We start from the raw sequence: 25451 nt of genomic DNA, 5'->3' as shown, positions 1-25451 counted from the left end.
TTCCTGATCTATTTTCTTTATACCTTTCTTTATTTTTATCATGTCCTCTCATCAGTCTCCTTTCTAAGGTAAACAAGCTCTAATGTCTGTAACTTGAAAATTATCAACAAATTCCACAGTTTAATTCTTCTAGGACCTAAATATTGCCGCCCCCGCCTCCTGCCATGGGGTTGGGGGGAAATCTGCATCAAGAAGCCAGCCAGAGATTCCAGCCAGTAGGAGCAGAAGCAGCAAAAGCAGGAATCTCTGGAACTCTGGACATTTGGAGAACTTTCTACAGTTATGACTGGACTTTCTCAGCCCTTACTCCAACTCCTTTTCCTTCAGTGTCCCCTATTCCTTCCCTTTAGCTGACACAGTCCTAAGTAACCCAGTCCTAAGGGGTAGAAATATAAGCAGAGTGAACCCCCAAAAGTGTCATTGACTGCCATCACAGAGTTCACTCTGCTTATATGTTCTACCCCTTCCCCCACCTTGTGTTATGTCTTGTCTATTTAGATTTGAAGCTCTTTGGGGCAGGAACTGTCTGCTACTCTAGTTTGTACAGTGCCTTGCACAATGGGATCCTGTTCTTGGTTGACCCTCAGGCACAACTGTAATAAACATGATTAATAAATAATAACCACAATAACAGGAGAAAGAATGAATGCCAGTCAATCAGATGTTCTAATTGCCTCATAAATAACTGCCAGAGGTAATAAACATCAAATGCATCTTTAACAACTTCCCTGGCCAATCTAAAATGGCATGTTGAGGGTGAGGAAACTGCACTGGTCATACTTGTCCTGTACTATTCCCTGAAACCACCAGGAGCTCATCATAGATAGATGCATAGATCTCTGCAGTTGGATCTTCCTAGATCTTTTCCTTCCTTAAATAAAAGAGAAGTATGGATTTTAATGAATAAACAGCAAAGATTACAATTGGAAAAAAAATATCTAGGGATCCAGCGAAGAAAACCCTGACAGTTTTCACACTGCTTCCAAGGGCTAGCCCCAGTACTGTGCACACAAACATGTATTGATAACAGTAAAACCAAAAACCCATCATAATGTTTGTAAAGGTAAATTGAGGCAATCCTCTCAAAGGAGCTAGTGCTTTCAAATAGCTCACCCCAGATACCACTTCCACTGATGCACAGGCTAGGTTCTAATGGTGAAAATGGTAACACCCATGCAGCAGAGCTACTCTATTTACCGCTGATCTCTGGGCAGGGGAACTCACTTAAAAGCATGAAATTTTAAAATAATACATTTGGGGCTCTTTTTGTTTGCCTTGTAGTTTCTGAGCTGTAGCACATTTTCAAGTTATTTTCCACAGTCAAGAGGGCTAGAAATTTACTTTCTCTTTTCAAATGAAAGCTGACATTCCCACAAAATCAACTGACTTCAAGAGCTGAAGCTTTAAGAAAAAACACTAAATATGAGACTTACTGTAAAATTAGGAGTTGTCAACATTGCTGGGGGAGTGGGAGGAAGGCACGTGGGGAAAGAAAGTGCAATGAGGAATACACTTCTTCACCACAATAGTCATTATCTATTGTCTATAATCTCTGATTACTTCTCAGTCTGGAGCTAACAGCAGACAACAAAGTGAATATATGCCATATGAATAAATTAATTTGATTAAAATTGAAGTTACAGAGCAAGAGGCGAGGTGGGGGTGGTGGGAAAAACAGTCATGGCTCCATGAATCAGGGGAACCAACCCTCTGTGCTAATTTAACAGGCTACAAAAAGTAGCTCTGCTAATGGAAAATATGGTAGCTTTTGTTCAGACCACACTACTCTAAAATTAAGATGCAAAGCCTGTCTGATTACACTTTTGGCTCCCTGACCTATTTTTTAGCACTTTCTTTAAAACACCCTCCAAGTTTAGTCTCAGCAGCATGATATATGGTGCAGCTCACTACAATATTGAAAGCAACAGACCCTAGGGCAGAGAAATGGAGAGGACACACATCTTTTGTTCACAGCTAAGCAGCAATTTCCCATGTTTTGTTTTTCTTTGCAATCCCCTACATCATCTTTATTGCATTACTGTGCTAGAAACTGGTATTTAATAACATTGTTTTTATGTTGCTGACTGCTCTAATGAACACAATCTGATTACCACTCAGCAACTGAGAGATTAAACCTGGCACTGATCACCTTTACCTCTGTGCTCGCTCATTGTTAGTCAACAGAAATGTTTTCATAGAAATAATGGCTTGTGACACCATCACCAGCAAGACATCATATAATAGTTTTTAAAGCCCTAAGCTTGGCCCAGTTTCAATTTGATGGGAGAGGTGGGTTATGCGGGCATTTTTTAATTTTTATTGACTTTACTGAAAAGTTGAGGTTTTTTGCTCTTTCAAAGAAGATTACAAGTGTGCATTATATTTTCAATAGATACACTGTGATCTGTACGCAAGCAACAGCGTACAGGAGAGTTAACTGGCCGAAAATCAGTTCACATGACAGTGATGCTGCTAAGGCAAATGAGGACATAATAGATAATCCCACCTTTTACCGCTGAAGAGAGAGGCTTGCATCTTGGGGATGTTTCAACATCCAAGTTGCTCCTGCATTTCTAGATGACAGTATTGCTCAAAAAGTGCAATCCCAAGGTACAGTCTCAGCCAGGATGCTATTCAGAACTTCTGTGATGTGCTACAGCATAGTCTGGATACTATGAGGCTGAGAAGCCATGCCCTATCTGATGCCATTTGTTGAACTAACACATACATAATACATATGCTTTCAGGAAGAGGACAGTCCTTTCACCATGCCATTTTATATGATGGTTCAATTAAATAAAAGAGGGCCATGTTAGCTAGTTTGTTAGCCTTAATTCTTCAGGAAATCTGCATTATATTAAATACCTTAGTGGTTAGCGGTTAGATACTACAGTCAGAGTCACCCAGGAAAATGTTAAGCAGACAAACTTCTCGGCAGGAAATAGCTCTGTAGAAGTAGAGCAATACTTTTGGTCACTATAGTACATGCACCAAATGCAGTTTTGAATGCCATTAAAATGAATATCACTCTGTAACAGCGTGAGAGCTTCCAAGAAGTGACAATTTCAGAAACACTAAGGTGCAGAGACTGTCAATATGCTTGTTTGTTTAAAATATTTGTACAGGGATAAAAAATTTCTGCCTGGGATATGCAAGCACAATTTTTTTTTGTTGATATTTCACAGACTAGTACATGTACTGAGTCTGCTCCATAGCAGGCCTGATTCTATAATTTTCCCATTGACCTCAATGGGAGTACTTCTGTGAGTTAATATTGCTTAACATGAGACAGGTTTATAGAATCTGGCCCATAATTATCAATGACCCTTCTCCTAGTACAATACTTTTATGCTATTCATGTACTGCACAGACGGCAGTATTGGGGGAAAAAAGATAACAACTGCCATTGAAATCATTCCAGCTGAATTTGTTCCAAGCAGGGTATCTGCTAGGTATTATGGAATCTGGACAGTTTTAAGCACAGCTATAGCATCTTAGGCCCCAATCCTGCAAATTGTGGCATGCAAGCAGTTCACTGCACCTGTGTGGAGCTCCATTAACTTCAGTGAGCCTTTACATGATGCAACCGTGTGCACATGTGCAGATCAGGGGCTTAGGATGCAGTTTCATTCCAGTTACATGGGTACAATTCCATTCAAAATCAAGGCAGTGGTAGCTGAGGGCAGAACTGGACCCTCTAGTTACTCTGGGAGTGCCCAACAGTTGAGTAAAGGCTTCCTATTGGTTCCATTGTGTTTTCTATTTTCAGGTGCAAATTTTCAATTGCTAAAACTGGGCCTTCAAGGCTTCAGGAGAATATTTTTATTTTCAATTTTTTTCAAACACGATCAGTTGTAGGTTCTACTGGGGTAAAAAAAAAATCAACATCAATGGGGTTTAAATGCTCTCTATTTTATTCTTATGAACAGAGCCCCAAGGATCTATTGGAAAAACAAGATACATTTGTATTGGTAGTAGTAGTAGTACCTGAGGGCTCCAACCAGGACCCTGTATTGCTAGGCACCCTACCAGCACCTATTTAAAAAAGAGAGAGAATTCCTGCTCCTACTAGCTCATAATCTAGGTTGCATCAGAACAGAACAGGTGGATAAAAGAAACAAATGAGAGGGTGGAGGGAAGAAAAGTGGCAGATGAGGTGTCAGTAAAGCAAGCATATTTTAGCACAATGAGTATTACATAAGAACGGCCATACTGGGTCAGACCAAAGGTCCATCTAGCCCAGTATCCCGTCTTCTGACAGTGGCCAATGCCAAGTGCCCCAGAGGGAATGAACAGAACAGCTAATCATCAAGTGATCTATTCCCTGTCGCCCATTCCAAGCTTCTGGCAAAAAGAGGCTAGGGATACCCATCCCTGCCCATCCTGGCTAATAGCCATTGAGGGACCTATCCTCCATGAACTTATCTAGTTCTTTTTTGAACTCTGTTATAGTCTTTGCCTTCACAACATCCTCTGCCAAGGAGTCCCACAGGCATGTGCTCGCATTAGTCCTAGCTTGCCACCTGCCATGTCATTGTCAGATGGTAGTTTTCTGACGACATCACCTCAGAGATTAATTTTAAAGAGGGATTTAAAGGTAAATAAAGTTATGGTTTGATTCATTTTGTTGGTGAGTTTTTCCCACTCTCACACAGTATCATGAGGAAAAACACGGAGGTGTTTGGCGGCGGGGGAGAGGGGAGGAATGCATTTACACACTTAAACAGCGATTGCTTCAGAAGAGGAGTGTTTTTAATGTAGAAGTGGGGATGGGTTGCTCCCTAGCTGAGGTAGGGCTGTGTGGCTTAAAACTGATCATTCCAAAAACAGACCTGTCAGCCAGCAAAACTCAGGCTGGGCTCCCTGGATAAAAGAGTGAATCAAAATGGTTACAGCATAATTTGCACCAATTTGGTAGTGGTGTGCAAAAGCAAGGGAGTAGATAGGATGTAGCAGGAGAAGCAACTAACAGACAGGTGTAAACCAACACGACTTGTACCCCTTTCCTGCTTCATTTACATCCCATAGGTACCATACCCCACTGATTAAGTCACCAGTTAAATTGGACTCATTTTGTAAAGCAGAATAAACTAATAGTGTACAAAAGAGGTATCTTGCTTCAATATTTAATGTGTTCCAACCAGTTACCTACCCCAAACCAAACATAACACATGGTTTATATACAAGCTATGTAGTCAGAAGGTACAGCACGAACTGGCTGTTTGATCAGCTGTCACAGTGTGGAGTGGACTACACAGACTGCATTCAATGTTTGATCTCAATGGTCTAAACAGCATATAAAGACCATCTGGCTGACAAGCAGGAGGTTACAAAGACATCTTTTTTAACTCTTCCAACTGAATTACAAGGTAGGAGCTAAACAACATAATGGAAGAAGTTTATCTAGCAGAGGAATAAATACGTTATTTGTACGATGAGCAGATGGGTTCGAGTTGGTTAAAACTGATCAGAACTTTTTGCCCATTTATAACATGGATCATCAAATAGCAATAATCATTCTCACAACCAACAATAGTGGAGAGATACCAACAGCCTCTACAGGGCCAGATTCTCCACTCCATTGCCTTGCACATCATGGAATTGTTATATTGTGAAAAGTGGGTGTAAAGCAGGGGTTCCCAAACTTGGGCCAGGCCACCGCTTCTTGCAGCTCCCATTGGCCGGGAACAATGAACCGCAACCACTGGGAGCTGCGAGCAACCGTACCTGTGGACGCTCAGGTAAACGAAAAGTCTCATGGCCCACCAGGGGCTTACCCTGAACAAGCCGCGAACCAAGTTTGGGAAGCCCTGGCACAGAGTCTGTCCGGTTTGGCCAATGTACAATGTAACATTCAAAAACCAGTAGGAGAGCACTTCAATCTCCCTGGACACTCAGTAACAGACTTAAAAGTGGCAATTCTTCAACAAAAAAACTTCAAAAACAGCCTTCAGCGAGAAACTGCAGAACTGGAATTAATTTGCAAACTTGACACCATCAAATTAGTCCTGAATAAAGACTGGGAATGGCTGGGTCACTACAAAAATAATTTTTCCCTCTATTGATACTCACCCCTTCTTGTCAGCTGTTGGGAATGGGCCACATCCATCCTAACTGAATTGGCCTCGTTAGGACTGACCCCCCACTTGGTAAGGCAACTCCCACCTTTTCATGTACTGTGTATATATACCTGCCTACTGTATTTTCCACTCCATGCATCTGATGAAGTGGGTTCTAGCCCATGAAAGCTTATGCCCAAATAAATTTGTTAATCTCTAAAGTGCCACAAGGACTCCTCGTTGTTTTAGCTAGATTTCAGGTTCTAGACAACCAAGTACTATTGAGGCCATGGTTTTTTTTTTCTGTCCTTCAATGCATTCTGTGCCAAACAATCATGATACAATTTTGTTGAGCAAACACAATTTTTGCAGGGACTACACACTAACGTTATTATCAAGCAAGTTGTCTGAACTGACATAAAAAAAAGGCTTGTACTGCCTTTGTGAAGATATATGGGACGACCTGAGCTGTCTTGCCAAAAGCTTTCAATTTGTCAAAAAAGCCACATCCTATGTCTACACTGCAGCCTTCTGCAAGCATAGCGATGTTAGACAGGTATGGGAAGAGATGTGATCCCCAACTGATATAGCTGTGCCAGCAGAAGCCCCTAGGGCACACGCAGTTAAATTGGCAAAGCTGTTCTTTTACTGGTGTACCTTGTCTCACTCTTGGGGGGTAGTTTTACTATACCATTACAAAGCACAGCTTTGCCAATATAGCTGCAGCCACACTAGGAGCGATGTGCTGGTATTGTATAATGCCATTCTTATACCAGTAAAGCACTCCTAATCTAGACATGGGCTAAGAGATTAAGGCATCAAAATTCCAGTGAATGAGATTTGGGTCCTAACTCCCTTAGGCTTCTTTAAAAATCCCAACCAGAACTTCTAGACATTAGAACATCTTTACAAGTGGCCCAGCTAAATCTGCTACATTCCATTGAGCCACGTGCAGAATTCCCACACAAATGCTTCAAATCTTGTGCAACATGATCTGTGACCACTAAAGTACAAAAATGTGGACACTTTATTTAAAAGAATCCTACATGTTCACAGTTTAAATCACAAAGGTTTAAATCTTTTAGTCCTTACTCAGGTAACAATCCCATTGGCCTCAGTGTTATTTGGCTTTTTATCGGTTTTGCACAAGAATCTAAACCACGTGAAAATCCACTTTACACCACAGGAAGCACAATGCACTGTATGATCAGTTTAGCAGCACGGCTAGATCATTATCAACACACACTGCACATCCTCACTGCCCATACACTGACAATACAAATACACAACTACCTTGATATAATGCGACCCGATATAACACGAATTGTGATATAACGCGGTAAAGCAGTGCTCAGGGGGGAGGGGCTGCACACTCCAGCGGATCAAAGCAAGTTCAATATAACGCGGTTTCACCTATAACGTGGTAGGATTTTTTGGCTCCTGAGGACAGTGTTATATCGAGGTAGAGGTGTAGCTTAACTGTGTGCTTGTGAGTGCACCAGGATACATTCTGTGCAAAGTAAAATTGAAGGAAGTTTTTCCACATACTGTCAACAGTTCTGGGGTTAACAACACCTCTGCCCCTTCCATGGTTTGCTCAAAGGTGCCCCTTTAGGGCTCAGGCCTCCAGACATCACCCCTCTATGGGCGTTCCTCTCCCTCCATACCAGAATTTTAGGGTTGCAGTCCCTGTGCAATTTACTGTGCATATTCCACAGAGGTCTGACCTGCAGTTCTGCCCCCACCTCCAACACCCAGGGGCTATGACAGGGTTACCAGTGACCAGCCAGCTTTTACAAAGAACAAAACATATATTTCAGACAAAAACATTAAAATAACATAATAATAAGTCTACACAAATGCTAAGCCTATCAGGTGTCACCCATCTTCCACAGGGAGACCCTGGCAAGTTTCCGAAGTCCTTCAACCCTCTCCAGCAGGATTTTACCCTCTTGGTTAAAGTTTCATGTCAGTTTGTGGATCAAATGAAGACCCATCTTGGAGAGGGTGACCAGATGTCCTGATTTTATAGGGACAGTCCTGATATTTGGGGCTTTTTCTTATATAGTCGCCAATTAACCCCCACCCCCTGTCCCGATTTTTCACACTTGCTATCTGGTTACCCTAATCTTGGAGTCAGTTGGGACTGACACTTTATATATTTTGGGGCCTTTGTTCCCCAGGCTCTTAAAACAGGTAAAACCAGTCACATGCCCCTTTTCCCCGGGGGTAAAACTTCAAAGGCTGGGTAGCTGCATAATCGGCAATGGGACTTTTAATTAATCACCCCCTATTTATTCCATATTCCACAGGAAACCCACCTGGTGAGCCAGGAAAACAAAGACATGTATAATGCTTACTGATACAAGACTCTATGAATACTGCATGTGCCCCTAGTGTCTGGCACATCTCAAAATAATAGTCTTTGAAGTTTCCATGCTTCCAATGTCTCACATCTGTCACATCCACTTTTAAGTTCTGTAACATTACTGAGTAATGATTTTGTATGCAACATGGAATTTTGCCATTAAAATCAAAGTTCAGTGAGTTTGGTACAGTAACTACTATAAAACTATGATGAAATATTAGGACAAATGTATTCTTAAAACTCAGGGAACCGGCCGAAAGGACAATATCACTGTCTTATCTTTAAGTAATACAAATATTAAACTACAGCTATCAGCTTTACTAGAACAGAACCAAACCATGACAATAGGAATTTGACCAATACCACCCAGCTTAATTAAACTCTAATAGTTTTATAAGAAGAAACATTGACCTTATGATGAAACCACTTGCAAATCCTAAGCCAGATATGACGAACACAGGCATAGCTTTGAGACTAATGTAAAAACTTTGTAAATATTATCTCTATCTCTGTTTGCCAGGAGCTGTATGCTGTCTGGTTGGGGAAGGTTACCAACCTCCTTCCAGGAATTAAAATCAGTGGGGGAGAGGGATAATTACTGCAGACCATAGGAGAGGTAGCCAACTCTGAGACCCCTCAAAAAAATCCTCAAAACATTTAACATAGTGTCAGCCCTGATACAATTAGAATTTCTAATGACTAGCTGCAAAGACTGCAAATATGCAAGATGTTTGTGCACAGACATGCCATAATAAAGGCAGTTTTACTGAGAATCCAAACTTGCTAACCACTTGATCAAATGGAGACCTTTAATATCAAAGCCCAGAATTAGAGCTTAGAGAGAGTCTGAAAAATCCACTGAAATAAAATTAGGATTGCAATTTGAGTCTTAAATAAATAACGAGCTGAACTTTGAGACAAAGTTGAGACAGTCTTTCCTCTGCCCAACCCTACTTTCTAAGAAAACTCAGCTCTAGAATTTGGAAAGCATCTTGCTTGCCTTTGCTCTTTTACAGTCTGAAGGCTGACTGATAACTTTCCCAATATGTGGGTTTTAGCTTTCCCCAGTTTTGCAACACATGCTCAGTATATGTGTACACGCACATTTTTTGTACATAGCTGCCTACTGCAGAGCAGAGACCCAGTTAAAAGTGTTATTTAAAATAGTGTAGGTCAGTGGTCCCCAACGTGGCGCCCGCCAGGGCATTTATGTGCGCCCGCCTAGTGCCCAGCAGGGGAGAGAAGCCACCGCCCCGCGCCTGCCGGGGACAGAGAACTCCGGGGCTGCAGGCTGCAGGCGCCCCTGTTCTCAGTCCCTGGCAGGCACGGGGCCGCAGCTTAAGCCTCTTGATCACATTTATAATGAAGTGAAGCCTCTTGATCACACTTATAATGAAACTCCGCTTTTGATTTAATTCTTTAAAGTTATGTACATGTGCTTATCTATCTATGTACAAGTGGTCTATCGTAGCACTTTAAAAAATTGAAATAAATACATAAAAATAAATTATAATGGACCCCCAGCAGTGCAGAGCATAAGTGGGCTCTGCTGTACTATTATTAAAAAACAAGTAGGAGTATTTATTTTGTATTAAATAGGCAAAGTGACACCTTATTAGCTGATATTGAATGTTGATGCCAAGCAAGATAGAGAGGCAGATCCAATATTGAATGAGAGAAACAAGCTGAATAGGGCAGAAGAACTAGTCATATTATTTGCACACTTTTTTCTCCAAATGAAGAATTAGCATTTAGTTCAACAAAATATCAAAACACTGTGTTTCTTACTGTGTTTAGTATACAGTAAATATTTGTTCAATTTGTCTATTCAAAGTGCATTTGCTTTTCTCAGTTGTTAATTACATTGTTAATATATCCCAGATTCCCTAATTTCCACTTTGATTACATAAGAAGTAGTTTACACTAACACTGTGTAACTGCACCTATTATCTTGACACACACTAGGAAAAAGGAGTTTTTATTCCCTTCAACTGCAACATAGTGATATTTACTCTGCATCCGAGAGCTATAATGGCACTATTGCAAATGATTCTAAAATACCACTGGGAGATCATTTATCAAACTTAATTTCTTACTTACTGAGAGTCAAAAGTAAGCTTAAATATGTGACAATTCCTTGTGATCGTCCCAGGAATGTCTGCATTTCTCTGTGCAGGTCTAAAGATTGTAGGATTTCTGATCACTTGAACTACGAGATGCTGGATGTAATACATAGATGAAAGGGTCACTCTTGACCACCAGTGCCTTTTCAAACTGTAACTGGTTTCTGCAGCAGGACCAAGGACTTGAGAGAGCATTTTCAAAGAGTACATGATGCCTCGTTCTGTTTGTGTGGGCTCTGGGTGTGTTCTCTTGGCTCTCCCTAATTTCACCCTTTGTGGTACAACTTCAGTTGCAGCCCAGGCCAGTGATTCCAGAATGAATAGCTGTGCTGCTCATCCCAAGTGGGAGAAAGAAGAGATTTTTTAGCACTTATGCAGCCAGAATTTTTAAGGCCCTGTTGGAAGATGTTGATGATAAACAATCTGATCTTATCTTGCACACAGAAGTACGATGGCTAAGCAAAGGTAAAGTTCTTGCATGTTTTTTAAGCCTAATTGAAGAGATCAAAGAATTTCTGAAGTCCAAAAATCAGAACTTCGAGCAACTAGAAGACTCCAGCTGGTTAATGGACTTGGCTTTTCTTGCCGACATCACTGACAAATTGAACATTTTAAATCTTGAGCTCCAGGGAAAAGACAAACATGTGGCTCAAATGATAGGTTCTGTAAAATCATTCAAAGCAAAACTGATCTTGTGGATGTCATATATGAAGACAAAGTCACTCGTACATTTCCAAGTATGAAGAAAATGGTATGTGACAGTGATTTTAATCCATCATCATTTGTTATCCACATTCAAACACTTCTGGAACAATTTGAAAAGAGATTTCAACAGTTCACCATCATTGAGCCTCTAGTTGCCTTTCTTGTGAATCCTTTTACTTGCCAAATAGAGGTAACAGAAATGGCTACATCAATTGCGAGTCTCATTCAAGTAAGAACAGAAGACGTGGAACTGGAGATTTTGGACCTTCAAAATGATATTGTTCTAAAATCCTGCACAACAGATGAAAACTTTTGGAATCTGGTTGACCGACAAAAAGTTTCCTGCCTTAAAAAATGTAGCATACAAAATAAAATCTTATTTCGGTTCCACTTATCTATGTGAAGTTCTGTTTTCAACAATGAACATCATAAAATCAAAATACAGATCTCGGCTTACAGATGCCCATCTTGACGATTGCTTACAAACGGGAATATCATCCTACTCTCCTAACTACGAAAAATTGGCTGAAGAAATGCAGTGCCAAAAAATCACACTGACTTTATTAGAAAAACCACGTGAATTAATGATACCTATTTTCCATTAAGTGCTGATGAGCGCATATGATTAACTTGTGTTTAACTTTTTTTCATATTTGTTTGTTTATTTATTGAAATCCAAATACAAGTAACAATACAAAGAATATTTTTAATTAACCATAACTGGCTATCTATGTTAAAGTAAGAATAATAAATACATTTAGACCAGCAGTTCAACAATGTTTTTTTTAAATAAATAAGATGAAAACTGTTTATGATATTTATTTTGTAAAAACTCCTTAATTTTTCTTACAGGTAGATAAAAAAGCAAATTCACATGGTAAGGTGAAAGAGTAATTGCCGAATAATTGAATTAATACCTTTACATGTAAAATTACCTTTTTTATCTTATGGATTCATATATTATGTAATATTAAATATGATGTTTTTCGTATTATTTAATGTACAAATACAAAATAAGCCTTGAAAAATTGTTGGAGCCCGCCACACTGTTCTGAAAACATGAATGTGCTACTGGCCACAAAAAGGTTGGGGACCACTGGTGTAGGTCATTAGAAAGATGCAGACTGTTATGCTTCTACACCGGGGTTGGCAACCTTTTAGAAGTGGTGTGCCAAGTCTTCATTTATTCACTGTAATTTAAGGTTTTGCGTTCCGGTAATACATTTTAAAGTTTTTAGAAGGTCTCTCTCTATAAGTTTATATTATATAACTAAACTATTGTTGTATGTAAAGTAAATAAGGTTTTTAAAATGTTTAAGAAGCTTCATTTAAAAATAAATTAAAATGCAGATCTTATCAGTTTAGTGTGATCCTTGCCCTTGCTTTTTCTTGCTGAGTTTTCCAATGTCTGGCAAGTATTTGGATACTTTAAGCTGCACACAGGCTTCTGAGTGATCAGTTGTTAACCGGCTCCAAGAGGGACAGTCGATAGATTTCATTTGTGAAAATACCTGTTCACACAGGTATGTGGATCCAAATGCTGAAACCATTGCAAACACAATTTTCTTCAAACAGTTAAATTTCTCTGGCAGGGAAGTCCAGCAGATCGGAATAGAGGCCCCATGATCTCTCTCGGTTGCTTCAAGTGCACTCCGCAGATCTCCAAACTTTGATGCCCACAATTCTGAGCTTTTTAACTGAATGAGCTACATTTCGAAATCTTCAACACCCATCCACTGAAATACAGACAAATCCAAGTCGCTTTCGTTGGACTTTTCAGGTTTAATTAGAAAAGAAAGCATTGGGCCAAAATCGCTGGAAATCTTGAAATCTGTTAGAAAATTCTGATTTCAGTTCTTGCATGTACATTCCAATCTCATCGACACTGACAGTGCAACGTGTCGATAGCTCTTTTATGTGTTGGAAGTAGCGGAAAGTAGAAGTTTGAATATCCCGAGAAAAAACTGCTAGTTTTACAACAAATGCCTTCCAGGCTTCATAAAGATCCAGAACCATTTGCCCTGCACCCTGGAGACAGAGGTTGAGTTCGTTTAGGTTAGCGGTGATGTCAGTTAGAAACATGAGCTTACACAGCCATTTATCATCATCCAGTTTGGGGTAGTTTTGTCCTTTTTCCAACAAAATGGCCTTGATTGCATCACAACAGTTTACAAAGCGCACCAAAACCTTGCCACGACTTAGCCACCAAATGTTGCTGTGAAGTGGAATATCATTATAAGCACTGTCCATCTCTACTAGCGGTGCTTGAAACTGTCTGTGAGTTAAAGCAGATCGAGCAACAAGGAAATTCACAATTTGCACCATTGTAGTCATCACATTATTAAGCTCTGAATTAGAAATTTTAGCACACAGGTTTTCTTGATGGATGATACAGTTTGATCTTCAAGTAACTTTATAAATCCCTTCTGTTTTCCGACCATGGCAGGTGCACCATCTGTTGTGACACAAAATATTTTTCCGATGTCAACTCCTCGTTCTTCAAAATGGTTTACAAAACTTTCCACTCTATTTTCCCCCTTTGTTGTGCCATGCAGGGATTTTAGGCAACAAAGTTTCTCTTGGATTTCATCGGAAGCACAATATCTTCCAACAACTGCCAAACGTGGAACGTCGTTTATATCCATGCTCTCATCAACTGCAACGCTAAACACTGCTGTGACTTTTAATGCAGTTGTCTGCTTTTCGTTAATGTTTTCTGCCATTTCACTTATGCATCTCTCAACTGTTCTGGCAGAGACAGGCAGTTCTCTTATTCTACATATGATCGTATCTTTATTTGGCAAATCATTGAACAAAACCTCCGAACTGCTGAGAAAAACTTCTTTTATATATTCCACATCTGTAAATAGCTTTCCATTTTTTGAAATGCACTGTGCAATCTTGTAACTTCCTTATGTAGCTTGATTTTTCCTTACACTTAAGTATTTAAATACACTGCTTTGCTTCTCATATCCTGCTACTGCCTTTTTGATCGATTCAGTCTTGTCTGCTTCATCAAGAAAGGTTTTCTCGTGTTTCATTCCAAATTGTCGTTGAACACTTGATGTGCGAAAAACAACATTTTCACAACAGAAAGCACAAACAGCACGGTCCTTCTTTTGAATAAATCCAAATGTGTCTGTTCACGAAGGCTGAAATTAACAGACATCTAACTTTGCTTTCTTAGGAGCTGACATTTTGTCAAATGTCCCCCTCAACTCAGTGGAGGGGGAAATGGCAACAGAGGGCACGCACAAGGTCAAACGCAGTACGCTGTTCCACGTGGCCTGATATAAGCAGTAAACCAGGACTTAAAAATTGTTCCAGGCCACTGGGATATTTTTAAGGTGGGGGTGCTGAACTGCGCCCCCTCTTGCTCCCATCTGCACCCCTCACTGCCCGAGGCTGGGGCCAGTGGGCCACAGCTGGGGGCGGCTGCAGAGTGCCAGGCCGAGGCCAGGAGCAGAGCCCCGAGCCGGTGGCCAGTACCCCAGCCCGGCACTGGGCTGAGCGAAGCCAGCGGCCGGGACCCTGGCTGGTAGGGGGCTAGTGACCAGTATCCCAGGCTGGCAGCGGGCTGAGTGGGGCCAACGGCCGGGATCCCGGCTGGTAGGGGGTCAGCGGCCAGTATCCCAGGCCAGCAGTGGGCTGAGTGGGGCTGGCAGCCAGGACCCCAGCTGGCAGGGGGCCAACGGCCGGAACTCCAGACCGGCAGCGAGCTGAGCAGGACCAGCAGCTGGTATCCCAGGCTGGCAGCGGGCTGAGCAGGGCCAGCGGCCGGGTCCCAGCTGGTAAGGGGCCAGTGGCCGAAACCTCAGACCGGCAGCGGAGCCTCCGGGACCAGTAGCCGGGACCCCAGGCCGGCAGCAGAGTGCCACTGAAAATCAGCTTGCATGCCGCCTTTGGCACACGTGCCATAGGTTGCTGACTCCTGTTCTACACTGTGGGTGAAATCCTCTTCCATTGAAGCTAATGGCAAAGCTCTCATTGACTTCAATATGGCAAGGATTTCACCCTGTGTCTTTAATATTATATAAAAGTACCGTGTTGCAAGCTATTTTGCTGTGTAAGGAAAATGTCCTTTCAGAAAATATTAAAACTAAACTCCGTCTAGTGATCAGTGTCCTTATAACCTCGTGAATAAATATTACTGATTAGTTCTTGGCTTGATTTGAATGAGACTGTTGTCCAAGGGGTAACAAGTTGAGTCAGTGGTATAAAAACCATATGTACACTGATACTAACTTTGTAGTGGTGAGTAGATATTGTGATGAAGGAAAAGGAGAAATTGGATAGAAAGATCACATGGCCCACCAGAGGTCTTATTGAACCCACATGACCTCTGTTCAATGTGGATAAAAATCAGTTACTCCCACTGAAATCAATGAGAATTAGGCACCTAACCTGCTTACATGTTTTTAAAACTCCTACTAGGCATCTACATCTTTAGGCACCCAAAAACCTCTGAAAATCTGGCCCATGGTGACCAGAAACAATCCATCGATTCACCAACTACAATTAATACTTCCTTTGTTTAATAAATCAGTTAGTTTTAAATGCAAAATTTATTGTGATAAACCTTTTTCTCAATGATCCAACACATTTAAGCTAGCTTTATTTAACTACCGTAAGATAAAACAATTTTAAAATGCTGTTTTTCTCCATTTTTAGTTGAATGCCGATTTCCATCCAAATGCAGCTTGACAAAAATCCAAAGTAATTAAAAATAAAATCTAATAAATAAGAAATGCAACAGTCACCATTTTCTAACTTCGTAAGAAATGTAAAAATTCAGACTCTGAATAAAATGTATATTATACAATATAATTCCTTAAATAAATGTGTATAGATATAATGTAACTTCTTGGTAAGCAAAAAGAAGTGCCAAATATAGTGTAAAAGCTAAATTGAGTTGCAAATAAACATGTTTTAATGATTATACCAACCAAAGAGAATGAACCTTTCTTTAGGAACATTATGAAAAAATACAGATGCAAAACAACATTAAAATCAATTGTTTATATCAATGTTTCCTGCTTGCTTATTTAAATCACAATTAAAATTATTGACTGGCTTTGATTTAAATCAATCCATCTTGTTCTGTTAGCAAATCTGGATCAGATTAGTAATGGTGACTTAGCTAGTCAAGCATACGTAAGAATGCAGAAAGGTGCTTTAAACCTGATAAATGCAAGGTCGTTCCGCCATGCAGTAGCATAAAAACACAGAGTTTTAAAAATTATTATGTCATCTAATCTATCCCATTGTCAGTGAAGGCTTATTCCACATAGTGCTTCATCCGCTATTTCATAAAATGTTAGACACCACTGATGAGTTGTCCATTCTTAATAAAATGTTCTATTATCTGATCCTTGAAAGTGAAGTGAGACTGATTAATAGCTTTTAGCCTAAGCAGATTGATGATGTGAAGCCTCCTTGTATAATTCACATCTGTAATCTCTCTACCTTTATGCGCTTTTGCAGTCCATAACACTAGCATCAGTCATTATAGACAAAAGATGTGGATTCTTCCAGTATGTGTATCCAAAAGAATAACCATTGAATTCTTCATACAAAGAGTAGGTCTTCTACCTATTCTTTTTTTTTTTAAGTACCAATCACCATAGCATGTAGATGCCAAATATATCATAAATGAAGTAATTTCTATTTTCTATGTGCAGAGTCAATGAACATTGTTTGTCTAATAATGTCGTATATTTTGAATGCTTTCTCATGATGATGATAATGTAAAAGCTTTTCCTGCTGATGCATCTATCTGAGCCTCCAGACATTACATCTTTTGCAATTATAGTGGAAGACATTTTCAAAATCCACTACCAGGCCCATTGATTGAAACAGGCCCACACATTTTGCCTATTTGACATGTGTATGATTACCAAGTCATCCTGAAACAACATAATAGTCCTGTTTCCTGTCAAGGTTTATTGCTGGTTACTACATCATATTTGTGAATATACAAGGAACCATTGAGAGGCCAAATGTCAGGTTCCACATATTTAGTCTCATTTCACTTTGTAGTGAAAATGAAGGTAACTGAGGACAAAAGGAAGAACCTTTGATGAAAGAGAGCAGTGGGAATGTGGATGTAGAGGACCATTAAATCTAATGATGCTAGAAATTCCCTGGATCAATGGGTATCAGAGCCGACATAATTGGCATTCTGAAGGACTAATTGACATTCTGAAGGACTACACTCACAGGGACTGCTTCACCCATTTAAGGTTGTTTCATCAACCCTAATATTTTTAAACAGTGAAATATCTGGCATAAATATCTTATAATTTATACTTTGGATATATTTACATTAATACTGCTCTCACCAAAGATATTTAATGATGATAGAAAATGCCATCGTCCCGCCTCCCACCCCCCGCTAAGTGCGATATCAGGAAAGTCTAAATTACTTGCCAGGACAAAAGAGGTAAATAAGCTTATATCATCTATAGTCCTGCTGCAACATACACCAGTTTATCCTTGAACAGTGACAGGTTGTCCTCTACTGAAGTCTTCTGATAAATGGGATGAACATCATCATATATTACCTCTAGTACATCTGACCTGCTTTCATAAAGAACATTTTTATTGGATCACAGATATAGTGAGAGCTATAGCAAGTACGCAATGCCTTCAAGCATCATATAAACCAGTAAACAAGTCTTAGGAGAAAGAGGAGGATAGTCTCATGGTACCATCATGCTCTAAATATCTAAAATTATCTTATAGATCCAAAATTTTGGTTGGATTTTTTTTCTTCCAATAGTTTTTGGTTTAAACAAAGTGGATATGTCAGGTTTCTCATGCTGAGAAAGAAAAGATACCTCTGCCATGATGTTAGCTTAAAGATTTATAATCTCTTTTAACCCAGCCTCTTTTAAAGCCAAGAAACCACCTAAATTTCATTCTTAAAGCAATCTGAACAGCGAGAAATGGCAAAGGAAGACTGTTCTGAAAACACTACTGGGAAATTTAGAGAAACTGTTACACTCTGAAGAGATTAAAAAGAAAACATGCAAAGTAGTTATTGCCACTGGTATCACATAAATTAAGGCTCTCAGCAGGTATGATGGGAGCCCCATTGCTTTTCTCATAGTTGTCTCCATCTTTCTGTCTAGAAGTCTCTTCAGGAGCAAACAGCTGAGTCTAAAGTAAGAGACGAATCTATCTCCAAGAGAGTTTAAGCTTTCTTACACCTCCTGTGCGAAATTTTTGTTTCGTATCAAACGGCATTATATAATGTACTGCCTGGTGCTTTCACAAATACATTTTTAATTCAGGAGAACTTCTTCCCGAATAGAGCCCATTTCTTTAGTCACTCCATGCACAGAAACTCCAGTGACTTCAGCAGAAGTTCTACCCTCAGAATAGAATCTGACCCTTAAAAACTGCAAGATGAACAGCCATTGCATTTTGGATGTTACCTCTTCCCACAGGCAGAGAGCTAATGCCTCCTGTTCCTCTGCTTCCTTAGTTGGCTTAATAATTGCATTAAGAGATTACTTGAAATCTGCAAATAAGCCACAACAATAGGTTCTTTAGCCTCTAAGGGTATGTCCACACTCCAGCTGGGAACGAGCCTCCCAGCTAGGTAGACAGACTCAGGCTAGTTTCACCCAAACTAACACACTAAAAATAGCAGTGTGGACGTTGTGACACTGGCGGTGGCTCAGGCTAGCCACCCAAACTCAGACCTAGGGTGTCAGGCAGGCTTGGACTTGGGCGGCTAGCCCAAGCCACCACATCTGTGCTGTTCTTTGTAATGTGGTAGCTCAGGCAGAGCTAGCGCAAGTCTGTGTACCCTGGCTGGGAGACTTGCGTCCCACTGCACTGTAGTTATACCTGAAGGATATGGAAAAGAGCAGATTTTCATTAGTGAGTTAGGAGCTGAATCATCCAGCTATTTAGTTTTATTGTTTGCTTTTCAACAAACTTCTATACTAAAAGAGTGTAAAAATGATTAAACTGGGCGAGTAGCATCTTGGGTTAGAATCTCCTCACCTTACTAGGAGGACACTGACTGTGATGGCTCTGAATTATAAGGAGCTGGCAAAGTCGTGGACTAAGATCTAATAGAGCCTTTCCATCCCTAAAGGTTGAGAATCTCCTATCTAAATCTAGATGTGAAGAAGCCACGATGAATGGAGCTGCTCGACAAGGGTGGCTAGAGCATTATGGATAGGCATTCTTTTAAAGCATTTGTATGCATCTAAATAACAAACATTGTGGGAAGGAATCTGTTTTGTATGTTTGCTCACATTGCTAGATCAGCACTACAAATGATGCATTTCCACCTGTGTTTTGCCTTCTTTTTCGCTGGTTTCTATAACTGCTAAATCAAGGATAGTTCAAATTTTACTGACGATTTCCTGAGCATTTTGCCTCAGTGGGTCTAATGATGCCTGTCTCACCAGAAGACATGAAAAAACTGAAGAATAAGAGATTTGGCTGCTATTCCTGTAGTGTGAAGGCAATGCCTTTGTGGAGGAATGACCCATCCAATCTGGATTGGGGACAAATCTGGACTCAGTAATGTGACTTGCTTTAAAGTTGATCTGTTCCATTTCCCAATGGAACCAACACAACCGCACAGCAACTGGCACTAAGTGACACTCTATTTGGTGTTCTCAACAGGAGCATGGAGACATAACTATTATTTTATCATTCAAAAGTGTGGTAGGTGCTTCTCAAACAAGTATAAATACAAGGTCACCGCCCCAAGAATTTTAAAAACTAGATAGAAAACTCATAGGTGGAAGATGGCTGGTAGGAAATAACTGAAGATAAATGAGTGAGTGGAAGTGTTTAATATCTTGCTTGGTTCTACTTTCTTTGTGGATGTGCATGTGTGTGTTATTTTGCCAACATCTCTTGGAGTGCAGGACTAGCGTTATTTGGCCAAGAGAAGGTAGAGTGTTTTGGAGAGGGACTGACTTAATCCTTATAATGACAAAGCAAAGTGGTTCCTTGCAACCCCCATTTATTTATTTCTGTCTGCAGGTAGCAAAGAAGGAAGCCGTTGCTTGAACAGCATAAACCACCTCGTCTCTGCCTGGGTTTTGACCGTTCTTTCAGAATTTATTACAGAAGCTGTACCGGAATTGCACACAAATGTTCCCATGGCAACAATGAAAAACAAGGTTGTATTATAAACAACTTGTTTATGTCGTGCTGAACTCTCCGAAGCCACTCATTAAGCATAAGGGACCCATAGCATTGATGCTGTCTAAAAACTTGCTACTGAAATCTGTTTCATTTGGAAACTACAGTAAAATGTACTATAATAGCCTTTCAGTGCGAAATAAGGTATCAGTTAAAAATTAGCCAAATTCTCAGAATCATTCTTAGTTTACAAAATACTGGTGATTTCTTTTTGCTGACAGTTTAAAAAACTCAGCTAACAGAAAACTGCAGACATATCAAGTATTTGGAACTTTTAATAATTAATAAAATGTAGTCATCATGGAACTGGTATTATGTAAGCGGGGGAATGCTCCCGCTATTGTGGGGAACTTTCCTGGCTCCTGCATGTTAGGCCAAAAAGTATGGAGTACAGAACATTGTTTGGCCAGCTTAGCCAAAGTTAGGCTAACAGTAGTTGCTGGGCCATTCCTGTCTCTCTGTGAAACCTGAGGACATGCTTGCTTGAGCTGCAGAGAACGAGATAAGAGGGGAGGGGGCCGCATTCTTGTACCAGAAGTGCTAAGAACAGTTTGTTTGGACATGGAGACTTGTAGCCTCCACTCCCTGTTTCTATTCTTCTTCTGTTCTTAACTCCCTCCTTTCTCCTAGTTTCTAGTGCATGACAACAAAGCTGATAAGTTGCTGAGGCATCACAAATTGTTTGTAGTGTCAAAGAAGTTAGATATGCATGAATACTAGAAGCTTTCTAACTAATAAAGGAGGGTTGGGTTGTTTTAACATCACAAACAGTGTCTCTGGAATGTCAGGACAGGTCACAGTCTGTTTCTTGTAGGTCCCAGGCCTCCTTCTCAGGCCCTGGCTGTGCTGCAGGGATGCTGTGAGTTGGACACGTGCTCTGGCGGTGGCCACACGCTCTCAGGCTCTAGGTGGCAGGACCCTTTTTCCCAGCGTTGCCCCTGCCCGGTCGGGGTTATGATCCCCCTCCAAGTCTGGCCTGCAGAGCCTCTTGGCTGAGGTGTCTCCCTGCGCTGGGCCCACTGCCCTGGGTCCCCCTCACTCTCCCCAGCTGCTCACCGCACCCAGCTCCGGACTGCTCCAGCCCCGCACCCAGCTCCAGATCGCTCCATTCTGCCTCAGCACTGCAGCTGCTGCTGCTCTGCCTCCAGCTCCCTGGGCTGCTTCTCTGGCCCCTCTGGCGCTGGTTGCTGCAGCTCTGCTCCCAGGGCAGGTCTGCTCTTCTCTGGGCTGTGCTGTGGCTTTGGGGCAGCAGATCTGCTTCCAGCAGCTTAGCTTGGGCCCCTGCTCTCTCCTTAGCTCAGCCCCACTCTGTCTGATTCAGGCCATTCCAGCTCACATGGAGGATGGGACCCCCCCTGGCCTCCTGACTCTCTGATTAGCCTGCCCGCCCTGTCAATCAGGCTGATCTGGAGCATTGGCCTCTCCCCATTGTTCCTGGGGACTGTCAGTCTCAGGCTTCTGATTTCCCATCAACCCTTCCCCTTTTAGTGCTGGGAGCTAGCAACCAAAACACCCCCACTGAATGTTAGTAAGGGGGCAACAGTCCCCTTACATTTGGATAATTTTGTCAATGAATCTAGTGCCAAGTGCCATAAAAAGTAGTCTGTACAAATAGATAACTTTTAAGTCAATTGAACACTACTTAGGAAGGCCTCTGAAAGTGACACTGCATATGGAAGAAGCCCAATTTGTAAATTACACCCCTTAAATATGATGGTTAAAAAAATCCTAAGTGGGTAAGATATAAAAAGCAAATAGTCTAAATAAAAATGTCATGCAAAAAGTTAGATTTTGTCATTTGCTTTGTAACAAGTGCACGGATTTATTTATTTGTTCCTAGTTATGGAATAAGTTCCTGATTGATTTGAGGACTTAAGCATGTGCTTCACTTTCAACAGATGAGCAATTCCATTGATTTTAATGGGACTTTTCTGGACAAATGCTTAGAATATCTTAAAATAATTTAGCCCATTTTCAGGGCTTTCAATTCGCATTTTCACTTTCCCTTTCACTCCTCCTACCTCTCTTCCTCCTCCAAACAGGTAAAATCCCAGAAGTTTCAAAATTAGCACTGCCTGACTTGCGCTCCCTCACAGCAATACTGAAATCAGTGGATGAGAGACAAATGCTGCATTCCTTGTGTAGGTAAAACTTCTGTGGACCACATGGAAGTTTTGCATGTGCAACAAATGCATGATTGGGTAGTAAAACAAAGAAAGAAGGCAGGAATATCTATGTTGTAGCATTTAGGAAGAACTAAGCAGTCGTGCTGTTTGAAGAAAGCAAAGCAATTTTATTAATTGCATGCGCGCTCGGCTCATGCTGAGCCTGCTCAGACTTCTGAAGAAAGCTAGTTCACATGGGTCATGCTTGAAGATTGAACACAGGCATTAGTATAGTCACTCCCATACCAATAACAATGATAAATACCCTTTCAGCTGTATGTTTCACTCTGCTGCTGTAGGGCAGCTTTACTCCTCATGTTCAGAACGCCTTGCAGGGTACAGCATGGCATTCACTTAGCTGGCTCCTGGGCACCATTGCAGTTACATTTTTGCAGGGATGTTCAGGAAGTGGGCTGTAGTCCACGAAAGCTTATGCTCTAATAAATTTGTTAGTCTCTAAGGTGCCACAAGTACTCCTGTTCTTCTTTTTCCTTGACAGAGGCATCCCCGAGTGCACAAAAGGTGAGTGCAACATTGCTTGGGGTCTATTAACAACAGTCAAACACGTTGGACCCCACAGCAGGTCTCTACTAGAAGGTATGAGCACTGGAGGTTGACCAGAGAGTCTCCTTTGCCAATCCTGAAATGTCTGACTGAGAAAACAAGAGAAGCCTTGAGCCAGCTCTGTATTTCATAAGAGCTAGTTCGTCCATCTCTACTTTCAACTTTGTTTTTCATTAATCCATAAAATCGATGCCAACAGCTCTCCAATCGTCTTCAATCAACATGATAACAGGGGCATCCATCAGCTGCTTTTAGAAAAATACCTAGGTAATGTCTGAAGTAAAATGTATGTAGCACATTAGAGATCCATGAGGAAGCACTAGTATGCAGTCTAGAGGGTAGAGTAGTTGATGGTCACCCTCCCTAGACAGCTGGTAGAAATAAGTGCTATGTGGTTTTCAGGGCAGCTCTCAATTCTTTATTGAGTTCTATAGAGTCCTGCCACAGGATAGTGCTATTTTGATTCAAAATGTAACTAGAACTTGATAATAGTGTTAAGAAACAATGTGATTATTAAACCTATGGCAAAGCAGACCTCTCAATCCTGCTGGCCTTGCGGCAATTGCAGTGAGAGTGTGCTTGACTAAAAGCTGCATAAATACCAGATTAGCCCCCGTGTTAGACATCATCATCATCATCATCTCACTTATGGGTGCTCCATTTCCTTTTTAATGCAATATTTACTGAAATTCAGTAACCGAGCAAACCTAGAAGCAATCCCCTCCCTTCACCCATGCTTCATGCTCAACCGCAGCCACATTTCAGGGGTAGTGAATCTTCTAATTATACTTCTTTCATGAAGAAAGTGAGCATACTTTTTGTTACCCACATGTATTAATTCTTGCAAAAAGTATTATTTCCATTAACTTAGCTCTAGCGAGCTAATAAGTGATAAACTGTAAGTATTCTAGGTTAGCTGACACAATGCATTGCTGCATCAAACGCCTGTGACAAGAAGACATTTGGTGCCAGATTTCCCCTCTTGTTTTTTTTCCTAGCCTACCTGAATAATAAGCCTTCCCAGCTTCAGAAATGCAATTCCTAGAAAGTCAGGTTTGTTCCTGTGCAAAGTGCACTATTTAATCCATCCAAAGAGCTGATCTATGAAGAAAGTGCTGGTAGCTGGTTTGGGTGCTCAGATGATATGCATATAACGAGCTAAATTCTAGTACATTAGTTTGGGTAATGAGCTAAGGTCAGTGTTGGGCCATTAAACAAGATGTCCTACTACCAAGCATTGAACCCCCCCCCCCCCCCTTGCACTTGTGGAGCGGCGCTAGGCCAGACGGAGGTGAGCCGTGGGGATGACGGCAGTGGCTGCTCCATCTGACAAATGTCAGCTCTCCAGAGAGGAGTGGCGGAAAGAGGCAGTGGCCAGCCCCACACCGCGCTAAGGCGGCCCCGCAATTACACCGACAGAAGAAGTTTCCTGCCCCCTGCCCCAGCTCTCCCTGCAGGGCTGACCCCGGAGGCAGCAACTCCCAGCCGCAGGCGGCTGCAAAGTACCTGCCTTCCCCCGGCCGGGGCAGACAGGCACGAGTGTCTCCGCCCTGCTCCCAGCCACATCCGCGCGCAAAGGGAGCAGGCTGGGACCCCCGGTGCGTGTCCGGCGCGGGGCTGCACTGACCTGAGATGCCGCCCCCAACCACGATCACGTCGCATTTCTGGCTCATGGCGCTGCCTCGGCTCCCGCTCCCGGGCTCTGCGCGGCTGGGGCTCCCGGAGCAGCTGCCGCTCGCGTCTCCCTCGCTGCCCGCCGGAGTCTGACAGCGGCGCTCCCGGCTCCGCCCGCCGCCCAGTCAGTGGCAGCGCGGGGGGGGCAAGACGGGGCTGGGGAGCTGAGAACACGACCGGCGTGTCCCGTCCCCCCGCCTCAGGTTGCAAAGGGCAGGTGGGAGCCCGCCCACAGACCCCACTGCTCCCCCCCAGCAACCCCCTCTCTAACCGGGGGCTCTAACCTCTAAAGGGGGGGCGGGGTTACGGTCAAGCGGCTGAAACACGCTGCTGTCCTGTCTCTTGGCTGGGGCACCTCATCTGCTGTAGCTATCAGGGATTTCCCTACACACACCCCTACGGGGTCGGGTGTATACCCCCCCTGAATTTTTCCAACACCCCCCCCCCCCCAGTTTTGTGAACTAGTTACATGCAGAGTTGCCAATTTAGTGACTGTTTGGAAATTTGAATTGAAATGCAAACATTAATACATACTTTAAAAGCATATAAACTGTATGATAAAATACATGTATCTGAAAAAGTATAATAGATTTGAAAAGTATGAACATAGACTAGC

The 25451-nt window shown here is 41.7% G+C and overlaps 1 protein-coding gene across 2 annotated transcripts in view; it reads right to left on the bottom strand.

Moving 5' to 3' along the window:
* The window catches only part of LOC117868248 (amine oxidase [flavin-containing] B-like), an 81060-nt gene extending 55992 nt beyond the window's left edge, over positions 1-25068 (bottom strand). For both annotated transcript variants that reach the window (XR_004643595.1, XM_034754056.1), the window contains exon 1: positions 24789-25068. Coding sequence is in view for 1 of the 2 variants with exons in the window: in XM_034754056.1 (XP_034609947.1) it covers positions 24789-24834 (46 nt within the window). In the remaining variant the exon portion in view is untranslated. The remainder of the gene's footprint in view (positions 1-24788) is intronic.
* Positions 25069-25451: the final 383 nt, after the last annotated feature.

The sequence above is a fragment of the Trachemys scripta genome, chromosome 1 (genome assembly GCF_013100865.1).
Source record: "Trachemys scripta elegans isolate TJP31775 chromosome 1, CAS_Tse_1.0, whole genome shotgun sequence".
Lineage (NCBI taxonomy): Eukaryota > Metazoa > Chordata > Testudines > Emydidae > Trachemys > Trachemys scripta.
Note: the sequence above shows the minus strand (reverse complement) of the source record. Positions and strands in the feature narration are given on the sequence as shown.